General features: G+C 39.8%; 1 protein-coding gene across 7 annotated transcripts in view; it reads right to left on the reverse strand.

Moving 5' to 3' along the window:
- ror2 (receptor tyrosine kinase-like orphan receptor 2) overlaps window positions 1-16,793 on the reverse strand; it is a 285,921-nt gene that overhangs the window by 13,944 nt on the left and 255,184 nt on the right. For all 7 annotated transcript variants that reach the window (XM_072281699.1, XM_072281703.1, XM_072281700.1 and 4 more), the window contains 3 exons: window positions 14,286-14,573; window positions 11,208-11,244; window positions 2,886-3,013 (listed from right to left, as the gene is read on the reverse strand). In XM_072281699.1, the coding sequence (XP_072137800.1) occupies window positions 2,886-3,013; window positions 11,208-11,244; window positions 14,286-14,573 (453 nt within the window). The remainder of the gene's footprint in view (window positions 1-2,885; window positions 3,014-11,207; window positions 11,245-14,285; window positions 14,574-16,793) is intronic.

The following is a 16,793-nucleotide window of genomic DNA, read 5'->3' on the forward strand; positions in this document are numbered from 1 at the left end:
CATCGACCATGATGTAGCTGGCCGTATAACACCCTGCGGGGTAGCCGGCATGGGAGCATCCTTATCACGTGCCCCAGCCACTGCAGCTGACGCTGGGTGATCATGGACTCAATAGTTCTGCAGTTGGTCTTTACAAGTATTTCAGTGTGAGGCACCCGCTCACGCCAGGTAATTCCCAGGATGCGCTGGAGGCAGCTTATGTGAAAGTGCTCCAAGGACTTGATGTGACAGCTGTAGGTTACCCAAGCTTCACACCTATAAAGGAGGCTGGTGACAGAGACCGCTTGGTATACGGCAACCTTTGTGGAGGGACGAAGGCTCCTGTTCTGAAAGACTCTACGCCGAAGTCTCCCAAAGGCAACTGATGACTGTTTAATGCGGCTCTGGATGTCGTTGTCAATGCCACTATCCTCAGAGAGAATGCTCCCCAGATATTTGAAAGATGGCACTACTGACAGCTTTTCATCACCAACAGTAAAGACAGGTAGAGTGGGTGGGACACTGGTACTCCATTGGCAAACCACTTCTGTCTTGGTGGTATTGACAGTCAACTCCATCCTGCCGTATGCTCTCACCGCCACAGCAAGGACAGTCTGAAGATCCTCTGGAGTATGGGCCACAAGAGCACAGTCGTCTGCATACATAGTCAAAAGGTATCCCACTTTTAAATTCACATGCATCTGTAAAGCGGCCAGATTTTATGCATTTCCTCCCAGCCAGTAGTGCCAGTGGCTGCTGACAAAGTTTATTAGCCTCATTTAGTCCATTAAAAAAACAAACAATGATTCATAACATGCAAGGTGCTGACAGCACATCATATTAAGCATTACAAAAATAAAAAACCCAAAAAATTTAAAATCATAATTCCCAACAATTTTATATCTTCATTCTCTGAAAGCATGCCAATAAATCAGTTTCTTTTCCTTTAATTTCATTTATTGGTTCAAACAATATTTAATTACCATGTCTCAAAATATCTACAAGGCAGCAATTGCTTCACTTCACCATATGGTGTCTCTATGCTACAGAAAGTGAATGTTCATCCCTGCATTCATATTGTCAGCACAGTGGCCCCTTGTTATCCTACCTTGCTCAACACAGGAAATATATATTTCAAGGAAAATCTATCAAATATTCCGTCTTGAGAAATGAACTTGCTGTATTTATTGGAATTAATTTGAAAGTACCTTAGTCATATCAGAAAAGACACTTGTTAAATAGTTCATCAGCACTGAAAGCAGTGTCTGTTATAATGGTATTCCAATCTTAGCAATAACATTTTCTTTCTTTTCAAATCTTTTTATTGTTATATTATACAGAAAAAATAACATTTGTACATTGAAGTAACAACATTTACAATGTCTCAAAAAAGACTATCTTAAAGATTGAAAAAAAATTTTGTGATAACAAGAAAAACCTACTAAGCAGAAAAGTGAGAAAAAAAAGAACCCATTAGGTGTACAGGCCCGGAGTCATGCGTCATACAAAAAGCTTCTAAAAATAAACATCAAACCGCCAACAAGAAAAGAAAATATAAGCAATAACATTTTCATTGAAGACTTGTAAATAGCAAGAGAAAAAGAGGCTGGCTAGGAAACAGCAGAAAGAGAAAAAGGATGAAACAAAGTCAAAAGCAAAGCTCAGGTGTCATAGACACAAGAGGTTCTGCAGATGCGGAAATCCAGAGCAACACACACAAAATGGTGGAGGAACTCAGCAGGTCAGGCAGCATCTATGAAGGAGAATAAACAATCAACTTTTTGCCTTGGCCTAAAACATTGACTGTTTATTCTCTTCCGTAAGTGTCATACTTCTTTCCATTTTATGAACGGAGTGGAGGAATACTTCGTAACTAAAATTAAATTCCGCAAATTTTAAGAATCAGAAAATGTGACTAAAAAAACTAATTTTATTCTCAAAGGGAAAGTTTGGAATTTCAGGGACTCTATTTTCCACAATTACAACTTGTTTAATTTTTTTATGTTTAAAAATAATTGCTGGCAATACAGTAACATCCACATCATGTTAAAGTTGTTCAGTAAGCATTTTATTGAAATAAAAAATGGGGTGAAATTTGACTATTGTGTTAAAATGTAAAAAAGCTGATTTACATACTGTATGATTTTCTTCACCACTAAGTTTAAATAAAAGGATAAATGGACTGGCAGATCATAAAAGACACAATTTTGTTCTTGCCAGGATAAATTGCAACACTGTACATCCCTTGGACATTTTATGTAAACTTCTTTCCTCTATATAAAGGCATCAACGGTATTGCAATCTGGCAGGCTTGTTAGGAAAGGAAAGATTGGTGCTTTTGACCCACACTGTGGGAGACAGAGTCAAATCAAACCCAGATAACATCACTAAGAGATAGTATATGTGATAGTAAGAGTGCACAACAAACTACAGCACTTTACTTTGTTTTTGTTTCATCTTTTAAATTGTGTGGCTCTTATCAACAGACATGCCATCAAAGAGTTCAAGAAATATGATTTTAAAATTTCCCAGTGATAATATTTATTCCTCTGAATTTAGTGATACATCTCGAGGCTAGTCCTACATTGCTAAACAGGACCTTAATAAACTGAAAGAGAAAGTACAGCCATTTCAACAAGCACAATGACTGGAGTTCAAAGCCGAGAAAGAAATGTCACAGAAAAATGCTCTTTGTTTGAACATGTAGACAATCAATCAGTCTGTGTGGCATGCACAATACTATAAATATCATTTCAAAGATTAAGAACAAACAATGTAGCTGGACATTTTTGAATATGAATGATGAGGGGCTTATCATGCAGCTAGTTTTGATTAAAAAAGGTGTTCCCTTTTCAATGCGAATTACAAATAGTTAATTGCTTGTGATAGGGGTATACAATGCTTACCAGTAATTCGGTTTTCAATTTCTCCCTGCATCTGGAGGGAATCAACATAAATGCTCTGGTTTCCAATGAATCGGGCACAGGCAATTCCTCTGTATGGTTGGCAGAATCCATCTTCATTGTCATCATTGCTGCAAAATAAATACATTTTGCTTAAGCCTATTCGAGGAATGTCAAAGGGATGGTGTGCTTCCTGGTCTAGATTGGATGATGGTCTTTGTTCAACAGAATGAAGACCATCATCTTCAACTTCGAGGGATAGCCACGATGGCTCTAGATTAAAGGGTCCAACATGGTACAAAATAGACAGCATAAAACCCTCAGTTGGAAACTGTACCAATTCCAGGTAGTAGACAGGAAGATTTCACTAGATTGGTGCTTTATCTGACTTTAAATATGTTGAGAAATATTCCTTTAAATTTTAAACATTGCATATCTACTGACAATGATACCTTTTTGAAACTATTTCGAAACCTGTACAAAACTCGCTGGTTATACAGAAATAACTACTGGTACTGGTTTATAATTGTCACATGCACTAAGAGTGAAAAACGTGTCCTGCATACTGTGTATACAGATCAAATCATTAAACAGTGAATTAAACTAGAGTAAGGTAGAACAATTACAAAGCAGAATAAAGTGCAAAAATCACCGAAAGAGTGCAGTGAGAGTAAACAATAAAGTGCAAGATTATAATGAAGTAGATTGTAAGGCCAAGGGTCCATCTTATCAAGAGTCTAATAACAGTAGGACAGAAGTTAAATTTAAGATCCATTTTCAAATTCAGTTATTCAAAAACATAAAATGAAATTCTATATTAAGAATTCTCTTGCAACAGAACTGTGCGTAAAGACATCTTCAAACATCCTAACTTGCCAGTAAATTGGGTCTTGCTGTAGGTAGGCATAGCCTGCTTCATTCATGAGAGACTGCAAATAGGTTGAACCCTACACAATCATCAGCAAATATTTCCACATTTAACCTTATGTTGGAAGGAAAGTCATTGGTGAAGTAGTTCAAGACAGTAGGGTTTAGATCACCACCCTGAGGATCTCCTGCAGTAATATCCCAGAGCTGGGATGGCTGATTTCCAATAGTGGAGAATTCTCTCCTGGCCAGGCATTTATGAAAACGCCTTGATGGAATGCTCGGTAAAATGCTGCCGTGAATGTCTGGAATTGCACTGTCCTTGGGGAAACCTACATGAGGCATTGACAACCCCATTATTGGTGAGTCTTGTGGTGTGGGCACGTGGCCAAGTGGTTAAGGCGTTCGTCTAGTGAGCTCACGGTGGCTAGTTCGAGCCTCAGCTGTAGCAGCGTGTTTGTGCCATTGAGCAAGGCACTTTGCTCTAGTGTCTGTGCGAGGAGTGGCGCCCCACACAGGCTTCCAATCTGTGCCTTGTAAGGCATAAAAATGTCCGACGACGCAGGCCTCTCACAGTCTGAGTCGACATTCCCTCCCCTCTCCCCTCCCTTGTTGCTTAATACTACTGTCAACTTTCATCATTTTGCTGACAATTGAGATATGTTGATCAGGCAGTAGTGAGCCAGATTGGATTTGCATTTTTTTGGTGAGCAGAATATAGCTGGGTGATGCTACGTGGATGCCAGGGTTGTAACTGTGGTGGAACAACTTGGCAAGAGAATAAACTAGTCCTGGTCTGAAATCCTACAGCTGGCGAGCACCTGGCCCTGTAGCCTCCTTTGTATCCAGTGACCTGAGCCATTTCATTATGTTATGTACAGTGAATTAAACGGTGAAAGCCTTGGGAGGGTTGCGAATTCTTCTGTCTTGCCCCTTGCATTCAAGTATTAGGTCCTAGCATCGCTGAGGATGGGGTAGGTCTTGGAACAGCCCCCTCCTGTTAATGGTGCAATTACCCACCAACATTCAGAGCTCAGTGCAGTAGGACTAGAACTTTGATCTGAAGTGTGGGTTGTAAGATCATTTAGCTCACACTGCTGCGACTGGTTATTCTGCTGAGCAGACTTATACAGTAGTTCTGTGTTACAGCTTCACTGGCTTTGCACCTCATTTTCAGTCATACCAGGTGTTGCTCTCAGCATTCCCTCTGCACTCCTCACGGAGCCAGAGCTGATCTCCTGGAATGACGGTAATGGTAGAGTGAAGGATCTGCCAGGCCATGAGATGGTGGCACTGCAAATTTTTGCAGAGCTGATGGCCCACAGCACCTCATAAAAGATTATTTTGAGCTGTCAGGTCTGTTTTAAATCTGTCCTATTTAGCAATGGTCGTGGCATCATACACCATCAGTGTGAAGATGTGACATGATCTCAACACGGATACATAGCAGTCACTTCTGTCAATATGTCCTGGACAGATACGTCAGAACAGTTCCCTCCACAGATGCTGCACTGATTTCCTGCAGCACTTCGTTTTTAACTGCTTAACTGGGTTTGTGACAAGTAATGAATGAACCAACAAGAAGCGGAGAACACTTGTCACCTTCCAACAGGAAAGGTGTAAATAAGAGAAAATTTACACGGATGTCGCTGGGCCTGGAGGACTTGAGTCATAGGAAAAGTTAAATATTTTAGGATTTTATTCCTTTAAAGGTAAAAAAAAAATAATTGAGGGGAGAATTGATAGAGGTATACAAAATTATCAGGGGTTTAGATAGGGTAAATGCAAGTAGGCTTTTTCCACTGAGGATGGGTGGGACTACAACTAGAGGTCATAGATTAAAAGTGAAAGGTGAAAATATTAAGGGGAACAAGAAGGGAAACTTCTTCACCCAGACAGGCATGAGTGTGTGGAATGAGCTGCCAGCACAAGTGGTGCATGCAAGCTCGATTTCAACGTTTAAGAGAGGTTTGGATAGGTACATAGATGGTGGGGTATGCAGGGCTATGGTCCCAGTAGTGTTGTACTTTTCTGTGACTCTATTACTACCTGACTTCATCCTCACCGTCTCTGATTGGATCATTTGGGATCCACCTGGACAGCCCAGGGTCCTGACCTGAGACACCAACTGTCCATTTTCCCCCACTGATACTGAGATTCTGCTGCAGCTCACTGCTCCAGGTTCCAGCATCAGCAGCCATCGTCTCCACAGTGACGTGCTTCAGGAGCGCAAAGTCAGTCGCGGTGCTACCAGGCCACTCCCAGCGGTTGGCACTGAAACACTCCCTCCAGAAAATACTCTGAGCCTCAACTCCTTTCTGCGTTTCTTTGAAGTGTTGTTCACAATGGAGGAGAACTGATTACTAAACTGAGGGAGGAGAGCAAGTAGTGGCTTCCTGTATACTATCGTACTGTCCCTGCCTCACCGGCTGACATACCAGGGACTATGATGGAGGAGTTTGGCAGATTGTCGGCAAAGTATGTTTCCGTGAGTATGACTGCCTCACGTTTGTGTCGAGCAGCCTACATGTCAGCCCTTCCAATGACAGTGCCAATGTCAGATGTTTATGAGGAAGACTGTAATATTGTCTAGGTTGGATGTGATTTTCTGAATTTGTCACTTAGCTCGATGCCAGGTGATTCTCCCAGTTATATCCCCTCTGGCCAAATGCAATGTTAAGGTACAACTGAGTGCGTACCTTACCAGATACTTCATAGGACAAGTCAATTGAATGTCGAGCAAGTCTGGAGTCACCTACGTGCAGGTGAAGATGGCAAGTTTCAGAATCAGAATCAGCTTTATCATCATTGACATAGGTCATGAAATGTTTCGTTTTACAGCAGTGGTACAGCGCAATATACAAGTATTCTATGAATTATAAGAAATATATGTCTTAAATAATTTAAATAAGTCGTGCAAAAAGAGCAATAAAACCTGCGACATCCATTGTATTTCAGAGATCTGATAGCGGAGGGGAGGAAGCTGTTCATAAAGTGTTGAGCCTTCAGGATCCATTACCTCCTCTCTGATGTCAGTAATGTGAAGAAGGCATGTCCTGGGTGGTGGGGGTTCCTTAATGTCAGATGCCATCGATTGCATTTTGAAGATGTCCTCGTTGGTAGGGAGGGCAGTACCCACGATGGAGCCAGCTGAGTTTACAACCCCCTGAACCTTTCTCCAATCCTGTGTGGTGGCCCTTCCGTACCAGATGATGCAACCAGCCAGATGTCCTCGCGTGACGGACAACGACAGAGAAAATCTCTGCTCATCTAATACTAGAGATTGGGTATGAAGTGTGACAAATCAAAGACAAAAGTATTTGAGAGGAATGGGAAGGGCTGATCTGGGTCTGCCCAGTACACGAGACGTAAGAATGTTTTCAAATGATTTCACCACGGGACACCACGTGGAAGAGAAATAGCACAGGCCATCTGGGGAGAAGAAGAATTCTTGAATTGAAAGCATCCATGACCTGTTGGAACTTTCTTACCCAGTCATCCTCTGCAGATTATGTAAAATGTAGAAGATGGAAAGTGAGTGTTTGCCAAGGGTTCAGCCCAATATAGATTGAAACAAGTCTCCCTCAGCACTATGAGAATGACTGAAGCATCTAGTAGTAAACACTTGCTCAGGCAGCAATATGAAAGCAAACAACTAGTTCTCGAGTTGGCCAGACAATCTGTTCCTTTCACAGAGATAAAATTTAAATGATAGAAACAGAAATACTAATAATTTACTATTTTAACTGATAAACTGTGGCTTCAAATCTACACCATAACAGCTTGCGTTTTTCAATTTGGTAACGCAATCTGGAATCACAGGCTAGGATTAGAAATAAATCTAAGGAGTTCGCTGATGACTTTTGGGTTTCCTAGATGGAAACTTTCTTTTTGCAGAGGTTGGGAACTCACTCCATTCCAGAGACTTGATCACAAAAATAATGTCCTGAGGTAGCATTAAGGATGTGCAATAAATGTTACTCTTGCATGCCAATTCCTTAAAGTCAATTATTAACACAAATCACAGTTGTAGCAATCACACTGGTCTACAAAGTGAGAGGATGCACCTAGTGTGAGACAGAAATGACTGTGTAAGGACCTTTTACATTCATTTCTTTGCATTGTTCAGTACATTGCTGTACCCTATTAGGGTGCAGGTATGAGAAAAGCCACAGAGGGAAAGCACAAACAGTGCTACTCAGGAGCCAATCTTGACTGAGGGTTTAGTGGCCCATCATGCTTCTGCAGTAGTTTTTTTTAAAAACAGGTAACTGATACAGTCAATCACATAGCACAGAATCAGGCTCTTCAGCCCAACCGGATAGGTAGAGAAAAATTGCATAATGCTCATAATGTTAGTGACCTTGTCAACCAGGAAAGAAATCCCTGACTCATTCAATATTTTTTAAATGGTATTCATATCAAAAGTATAAAACCTAGAAGATTCATTTACTATGACATTTTTTCATTTAACTAAAATGCAAACATTCCTTTCTAATTCACGTTAAAGTGTGAAATCTCTTGTTTCTGTTGGACTCTATCAGTTAAAACTCTACATCAGGTCTTTTATGTTTGCTAAGAGTTCAATTCACTGAAATTCACTCAGTACCCCAAACAGTACTGTAGTCAGCTGACTCAAACCTAAAACCAATTTTGTACGCTGAAACCTCATTACTTTTGGCAGAGATGATCCTTCATCAGAACCGGCCAGCTGCAATACAAGCTGAACAAGATGGTTATTTGAAATTGTTGAATTCACTGTTGGGTCTAAAAGGTCATTATTGTGTCTAGTTACACCAAAAGATGTTGTTCTTTGAACTCACATTTCGGCTTTGCTGAAGTACGAAGAGACCAGAGACCACACTTAAAAGCATACGAGGGATGGAGTGCTATAGTTACAGACACCTGGAAACACAAGTTCACTTTTCTGGACTGAATGGAAAGCAGACATCCAATCTAGTTGTGCCACTGTTGGGGAGAGAACACTGTAGGCACTGAATGCAGTTCACTAAGTTAGCTTGTATATTTTCTCAAAGCATCTAGTGGATTATATAAGAAAATATAAAAATTATGGAATAATTCATCTGCAAGATGGATGGTGATCCAGTAAAGGAGAAAAACCAGTTCTACTGAGGGCAAGATAAACTGTTACAACAGTGCTAAGCTGGCTCTCCAATTAGAATTATGGCACTTTCTTTTTAGGTGCATTTGCTTTATAATTCAATACAATGAGTTTCTATTTGTTTAAAATAAAAGTGGTGCAGTCAATATGTGAAAGAAGTTAAGTTCATTTCCTGATCTATTTGTTCTGTACATGAGCCAGGAGGCACCAGCAGATCTTAGGAAAGAGATGAGCAAATTCCTTCTGTTTGAAAAATTTAAAAATGATTCCATTGTTCTTGAATTGCGTTTTGGTACCAATGACAACAGCAGCATTTATTTATATTGGCTTATTTGTCGATGGGGAATGAATAAACTCCAATACAAGGTTCTAAATATTAATTTTAAAATAGTATTGATTATTATAATCTTCAGTATGGGTATTAGCCAATACACCCACTAAATGAATTATGGCTTTATCTATCAAGTTACAATTACTATCATAAATAACTAAAAAACTTCCACCACAACCGCGGTTGCCACTTGTTCAGTAATAACCTATAACACTAAGTGCAACAAATGAATCAGAGAGATCTCTTGGCAGATTATACAATATTCTGAAATGTGAGTTTGTTTCATTGGACACAGGCACAGAAATTGTATGATTTCCATCAAGGCTGAACAGGATAATGGTCGAATTTTTAAGAGAAAAAATATTTTAAGCTGAAAAATCAGGATATTTATGCTAGTTCTGATGATTAGTGAGCACATTCTTTGAAACAATATTTCATGATTAGAATTAGTGAGATTTTTGAGATAGATAGGAGAAAAGGATTATTGACATTTGATCTTTTCCTGGCATTGTGATTCATGGCAGTAAAATACAGACCCCTTTCACCATATTTTCCTTTATCAAGGTATTTCCATAGATAAATAGACTTTATCAATTATAAAAAAATATATATATTACCGTCTCTGAAATCTGCTTATAAATTTCATGCTCGTTCTTTTTCCGCATTATTAGTCCCTAATATGTTTCCCAGCTCTTCCATCAGTCATATTCACAGTTTTTAACAGGATCACATCCCAATTTAAGTTTTTGCTCCAGCAAATGGCACTCTCGCTTAATTCTACTCCGTATCATTCCAGTTTCGGCTGTAGCCAGATGCACACAAATTTATTCAAACTGCAATCACATTTCCTGTACAGCAGTAGACTAGGTTTTGCTGATGCATGGTCATTCCAGTATTGCCTGCCAGGGCTTTGAAACCATCCTACAGTATAAACATGGAAAAATAGGGAAATGATCCCTCCACACAAACGGGGCAATGAATCATCATCCAGGAGTCACAAGTCCAAAGCACAAAACTGGTGCCATTCCACATCAGCACAATAAGGTTAAAGTAGTAGAAATGAAAAAATTCACTTCAATAATAGAAGCTGGTCTTGGCTGGAACTGTATACACTTATTTCAACTCCTTATGGAGATAAATTACATGTGAATGAAATGAAGCCTTTGTTTCAGCCTTTTCCCTTTGACCTCTTGCACACCTAGCCCTCCAAGATTCTGTCCACCTTAAGATTGGCGTTGCCAGGCTGTCAGGAATGGAAGCTGCCAAAACCAACAAATATCATTTGGCAGTTTGAGGGTGGCGGCTGTACTGAACAAGGCCCGTGTAATGAAAGAATTAACCCAAGACATTGAAGCCAAAAGAAAAAGAAAATAAACTGTAAGAATTGAGGATTTGTTGCAGAATATTTTTGTTCAGACAGAAAATTCCACACAAACTCAAAACAGTGACTCTTTAGCATCAGGCTGAAACGCTCCCTTAATAGGCGTTACTTCAGGTAGGTTAGTCTAGTAACAAAAGTAAAACAAGTTTGTGTAATTGGAATTAACGAAAATAAATAACTACAATGTGTGATTACTTGCCATTTATGAACCTTTCCCAATGATTAAAATCAAACAAACAGAGGCAAAAAGACAAATGAGGGTCGACACTAAATAAAACTATAGTTTTAAACCTTTTGCCAACTCAAGTGCAAAAAACATATCTGATGAGGTAGGGAAGAAAGAATTGGAGAAGCAGGCAAACTCTGAGGAACATCATTTGTTGCCCACATAGCTTCTTGCACGATGATCACTTCAACTGTTTGATTGTGGGAGGCTGTCACAAGAAGATATTGCCCAACATTTTAAACTAATATACATTATAAATTAAATCACCTACCATAGCTCAACTTGGAAGTAGGTAAATAAAACAAAAAGTTCTAATGTTTGCAAAAGACGCTCACAATTTTTGCAAACGCTGCTAAATTTATATATAAAATGTCAGCTCATCAGCTAGCAATACTTACTGTGAACTGTGATGTGGACTGTGAGTAGGAGATTGACCTGTAAGAAAAGAATACAAAATCAAAATGAATACCTAACAAATTATTGAAAACTTTGTTAAGTAACATAGTCCATAGTATTGAGAACAGTTGAAGGGTAGTTGTCTAAACAGGCTTCCTCCTGGCACAGAATTTTGCTGTCTGACATGAGCAAGTGACGGCCGTTCATCATGGAGACACTTATCCATGGAGAAGTTCTGGGTATTTGCATTGTGACTTAAAGTAATTAGAGGCGAAATAGCACATTTCTCTCTGTGATATTTGTGAATATAACAAGCAATATTATATTTCCTCTTTAATCAGAGTGAAAAATACTCACTGAGACAAAGCAATGTCCACAACAGGAAATATTAAATTGAATATTTAATTAAATGTCAAATGACACATGGAAGGAAGATGCTACTAAGAAATGAAAGAGTTAGGATTTAAAACAGTAGTTTTATTTAATTTTAGAATTTCTAACCATAATTAAAATCTGAATGAATGAGACCACTTGTAGAAACAAATTTTTAGATCCCTACTGGTTGTTTGACCATCATTAAACTCTTCATCACAATTTTAAAAATGCAAAACATTGGAGGATGTCAGTGGGTTGGACAGCATCTGTGGGGATGGGGATCACAATTGACATTTTGGATTGAGACCCTGCACAAGGATAAGAGAGTGAAGAGAAAAGATAGCTGTTATGAGGAGGAAATGGGGAGGATTCCTGTAGGTGATCGACGGATTAAGGAAGGGTGAAGGATGATCAGAACGACACTAAGGCTACAAGTGCCAGAATCTTATAAGTTAGGAAGATGATACTGGGAACTATTAAGGGAGAAATGCAGGTCAGATGAAACCAGATGGGGGAGGGAATATGGCGGGTGAAGTGTCTGGATAGTAGGTGATGGAACTTTAGAGGACCCGAGTGGATACCATAGTGGATTAGTAGAGAGAGGTAAGTGTTAACTAGCTGGTTGACTGAATTGTGTGGAAGGGGATGACAAGATATTGGATCAGAGATGGGCTACATATGTAGACAGTGTAAAACAAAATCAAAGTGCCAAGGAGAAGGTAGTGTCAGCAATTATTAAGTTTATTTTTGTCCTTTACCTCACACTTATTGTGTTGACCCAGATCCTGACATTATTTATTGAATCATTATTTAACTAACACTGATCAAGAATATAATAAAGATGGCCTGAATGGGAAAATAAAACATATTGACACAACTAAGTTACGACAAATACCTCAAAAAACTGCTCAGTATATTTCTGATGACGAGTTATTGACCTGAAGAGGTAACTATGTACAACACTCCACATGAATAATGCAAGTTAGTTTAACACCGCCCCAACCTGGCAAAGTACAGAAAATAAGATGCAAAAGACAAGTGTCTGACCTTTACGTATATCCGCAATCTACCGATGGCTTTGAAAAACAGAAAGAAATGCTGGACAGCTAAAACAGAAACTGATAATGTTGGAGATGCTTTGATCAGATAACATTTGTGAAAGGGTATCAAACTGATACATTAAGTTTCTTTTTCCTCCACAACTACAGCCTCATCTACTGAATATTTCCAATAACTTATGTTTTTACTGTTAGTGGCCATGTAACAGGTTCTGTGTACTACATGTAATTTCCTCACAAGCAAAAGAAGTCAGTCTTATTTTGACAAAACTGACATTATTCAGCATGGACAACATTCTGACAGGATGCATCACTGTCTGGTATGGGGGGGGTGAGGCTACTGCACAAGATCAACAGAAACTACAGAAGGTTCTCAAATTATTCAGCTCCATCGTGGAAACTAGCTTCCATAATTTCCAAGACATCCTCAAGGAGTGGTGCTTCAGAAAGGCGCATCCATTATTAAGGACCCCCATCACCCAGGACATGCCCTCTTCTCATCGTTACCATCAGGAAGGAGGTACAGAAGCCTGAAGGCACACACTCAGCAATAAAGGAACAGATTCTTCCCCTCTGCCACCCGATTTCTAAATGGACGTTGAACCCATGAACACTACCTCCTTTTTTTTATTGTTTCTGTTTTTGCACTATTATTTTCAATGTAACTATTTAATATACATATACTGCAACTCGTTCATTTATTTATTTTTCTATATTATCATGTATTGGATTGCACTGCTGCCGCATATGCCGGTGATATTAAACCTGACTCTAATTCTAAAATGGGACGTGGTATGTTCTCACTTTACCTACCTAACTAAATAAAAACCCATACACATGAAGCCCAGGGGAAACAAAAGCAAACAGGCTTCTATTTTGTTCACCTCCTGAAATTGTTTATGCAACTGTGGAATGGTGCTGCCTGCATTTATTTCCCATTGATTCTCCCCTTGTAGTTGATCAATCATCTAATAAGTTCAAAACTACCTGTCCTTGTCTGTTTCCCAACTTGATGAGAAGTCAACAAAACAACTTGCTTATACGCTGCACTAATTTTGGTAATTTCAGATACAGATTGCAGCCTAAATACTTTCTTCGTATCTTTTCAGTAGTCTTGTTTTTAATCTGTGGAGCTAATCTCACTTCTGTATAAGTGGATCAGGGTGGCTTTGGGGAAATCAGTTCTAGTTCTTGGTCTTGGGTCAGGGCTTATTGGACAGAACCACTAATAAGTATATTGAGAAATTTTTAGTCAGCAGCTGGATTGCAAAAAATCAGCCACTCCCATTTAGGAGCAACAAGATATCTGGAAAGAAAACAAGCAATTCAATGGAAATCAAAATATCTGCATTGCTTGAGATCTGAGACAAAAACAGAAAATGCTGGAAACATCCAGTAGGCCAGGCAGCTTCAGAATGTTTCTCTTTTTCTCTGTAGAGAGAGAAACAAAGTTAATGTTTCACGGTGCAGATCCTTCATACTAATAAGCAGTCCTTGGCCTGAAATGTTAATTGTTTCTCTCTCCACAGATATTGCCTGACCTCTTAAGCAATTTATACCACAGTTCGTGACAGTTATCGAGAGGGAGCATAAAATGTTCACACACCAGGTCTATTGTATATGCATATGTAAAAAAAAATTACTCACCAAGTTTCACATAGAGTACCCCAGTGGCTGTGATGGTTTTATTCCCGTTAGATGCAACGCACTGGTAGTAGCCCGTGTCAGTTGTATCCAGATCTTGAATTCGTAGTCGGGAACCATATTCTGTTTTCCTTATTGTGATTCGCCTTGCTTCCTGAAACACGGGTGCATCATTTTTCAGCCATCTTATGCTTGGAAGTGGATTCCCAGCAACCTTGCAGTGCAAGGTTGCTGTCTGGCCTTGTACTATTGTGATATTATTCACAGGGGCCAGGAAGGTCAGAAAATAGCCTGGAAGACAAAAGTAAGAAACAATCAGTTCAAAAGTCTCAAGCTGCATAAGGAGATGTTTCAAATTTCACAGCATCTAATCAATTTTAACTTAATTCTATAAAAGCCGTAGAATACAGTTAACTAGCTGTAAACATTAGATCACAAGCATGCTCGAGGTCATAAGGGAAAAAACTAGACAAACATGTGCAATAATTCCACATTAAATTGATAGGCAACTTTATCTATATAGCATTGAGAAATGAAAGACAAGGCTATTAGTGATAGAGTTCAACAAAACAAATGATCTCTCTCTGGGAGATTGTACAACAAACTTCATGATCAGGTTACATTTCATGACTGGACAGATATCATTAAAAACTAAATTATTATAGTATATTCGCTCTTAAATGTTCGATACAAGTCTAAAAATCAACCACACTAGTGACTGGCTGAATTTTTGGATTGTTGCATGTTATTCCTAATGATACCCCAATATGTTTTTGATACACATTTTAAGACATTACACACATGATGGCATTGGACTTCCTGTCTGCAAAACCATAAACTCAAAAGAAGATTTTAAGCTCTATTCAATATAGAAAGGGTGCAGAGGAGATTTACAAGGATGTTGCCTGGATCGGGAAGCATGCCTTATGAAAACAGGTTGAGTGAACTCGGCCTTTTCCCCTTGGAGCGACAGAGGATGAGAGGTGACCTGATAGAGGTGTATAAGATGATGAGAGGCATTGATCGTGTGGATAGTCAGAGGCTTTTTCCCAGGGCTGAAATGGTTGCCACAAGAGGGCACAGGTTTAATGTGCTTGGGAGTAGGTACAGAGGAGATGTCAGGGGTAGGTTTTCATGCAGAGAGTGGTGAGTGCGTGGAATGGACTGCGGGCAACGGTGGTGGAGGCGGATACGATAGGGTCTTTTAAGAGACTTTTGGATAGGTACATGGAACTTAGAAAAATAGAGGGCTATGGGTAACCCTAGTAATTTCGAAGGTTGTGACATGTTCAGCACAACTTTGTGGGCCAAAGGGCCTGTATTGTGCTGTAGGTTTTCTATGTTTCTATAGGTTTCCCACGTCAGTGGTGAGGATCAAGAAAGCATTGACAAAGAAGGCAGAGGAGTGTTTACAGGACAGCTTTGAGTCAGTAGAATGGACAGTGCTCAGGGATTCATCTTCAAGTATGAATGAATATGGTATGGTTGTCACTGACTTCATTAAAACCTGTGTGGATGAGCGTGTTTACGAGAGCATACTGTAATACCCAAATCAAAAGCCATGGATGAATCCGGAGATAAGTAGTCTACTGAGGGCTAGATCTGAGGCATTGATGCCTGGTGATTCAGGACTACACAAGAAGCCCAGGTACAATTTACAGAGGGATATCTCAAGAACAAAAGAACAATTCTGACTGAGGTTTGAGGCAGAATCAGAGGCACGTTAACTCAGGCAGGGGTTTGCAGGCCATTACTTCCTACAAAGTGAAATCTAACATCACGAATGGCAGTGATGCTTCATTCCCTGATGAGTCAATGCCTTTTATGCTCGCTTTGAAGGGGAGAATAAAACTGCAGCCTTGAGGATACCTGCAGCATCTGGTGACCCTGTGGTCTCTGTTTCAGAGGCCAATGTCAGAATGTTTTTCAAGAGGGTGAATCCTCACAAGGCAACAGTCCCCAGCGGTACCTGGTCGGGCTCTGCAAACCTAAGCCAACCAACTGGTGGGGGTGCTCAACGACATTTTCAATCTCTCATTGCTACAGCTGGAAGTTTCCACCTGCTTCAAAAAGGCAAAATCATAGTAGTGCCCAAGAAGAGCAGGGCGAGCTGTCTGAATGATTCGTTCAGTAGCACTCACATCTACGGTGGTGAAGTGCTTTCAGAGGTTATGTCTAGAATCAACTCCTGTGCAAGCAAGGACCTGGACCCACTGTCTACAATAGGTCTACAGCGATGCAATCTCATTGGCTTTTCACCCAGCCTTGGATCATCTGGGCAATACTAATATCTATGTCAGGCTGCAGTTTATTGACAACAGATCAGCGTTTAACACTATCATTCCAACAGTTCGGATCAAAAAAGCTCCAAAAGCTGGGCCTCTGTACCTTCCCCTGCAACTGGATCCTCGACTTCCTCACTGGCCTGTGCGGATTGGAAATAACATCTCCACCTCGTGGACAATCAACACTAGCACACCTCAAGGATGTGTGCTTAGCTCACTGCTCTAC

This window comes from Mobula birostris, chromosome 17 (assembly GCF_030028105.1).
Source record: "Mobula birostris isolate sMobBir1 chromosome 17, sMobBir1.hap1, whole genome shotgun sequence".
Classification (NCBI taxonomy): Eukaryota; Metazoa; Chordata; class Chondrichthyes; order Myliobatiformes; family Myliobatidae; genus Mobula; species Mobula birostris.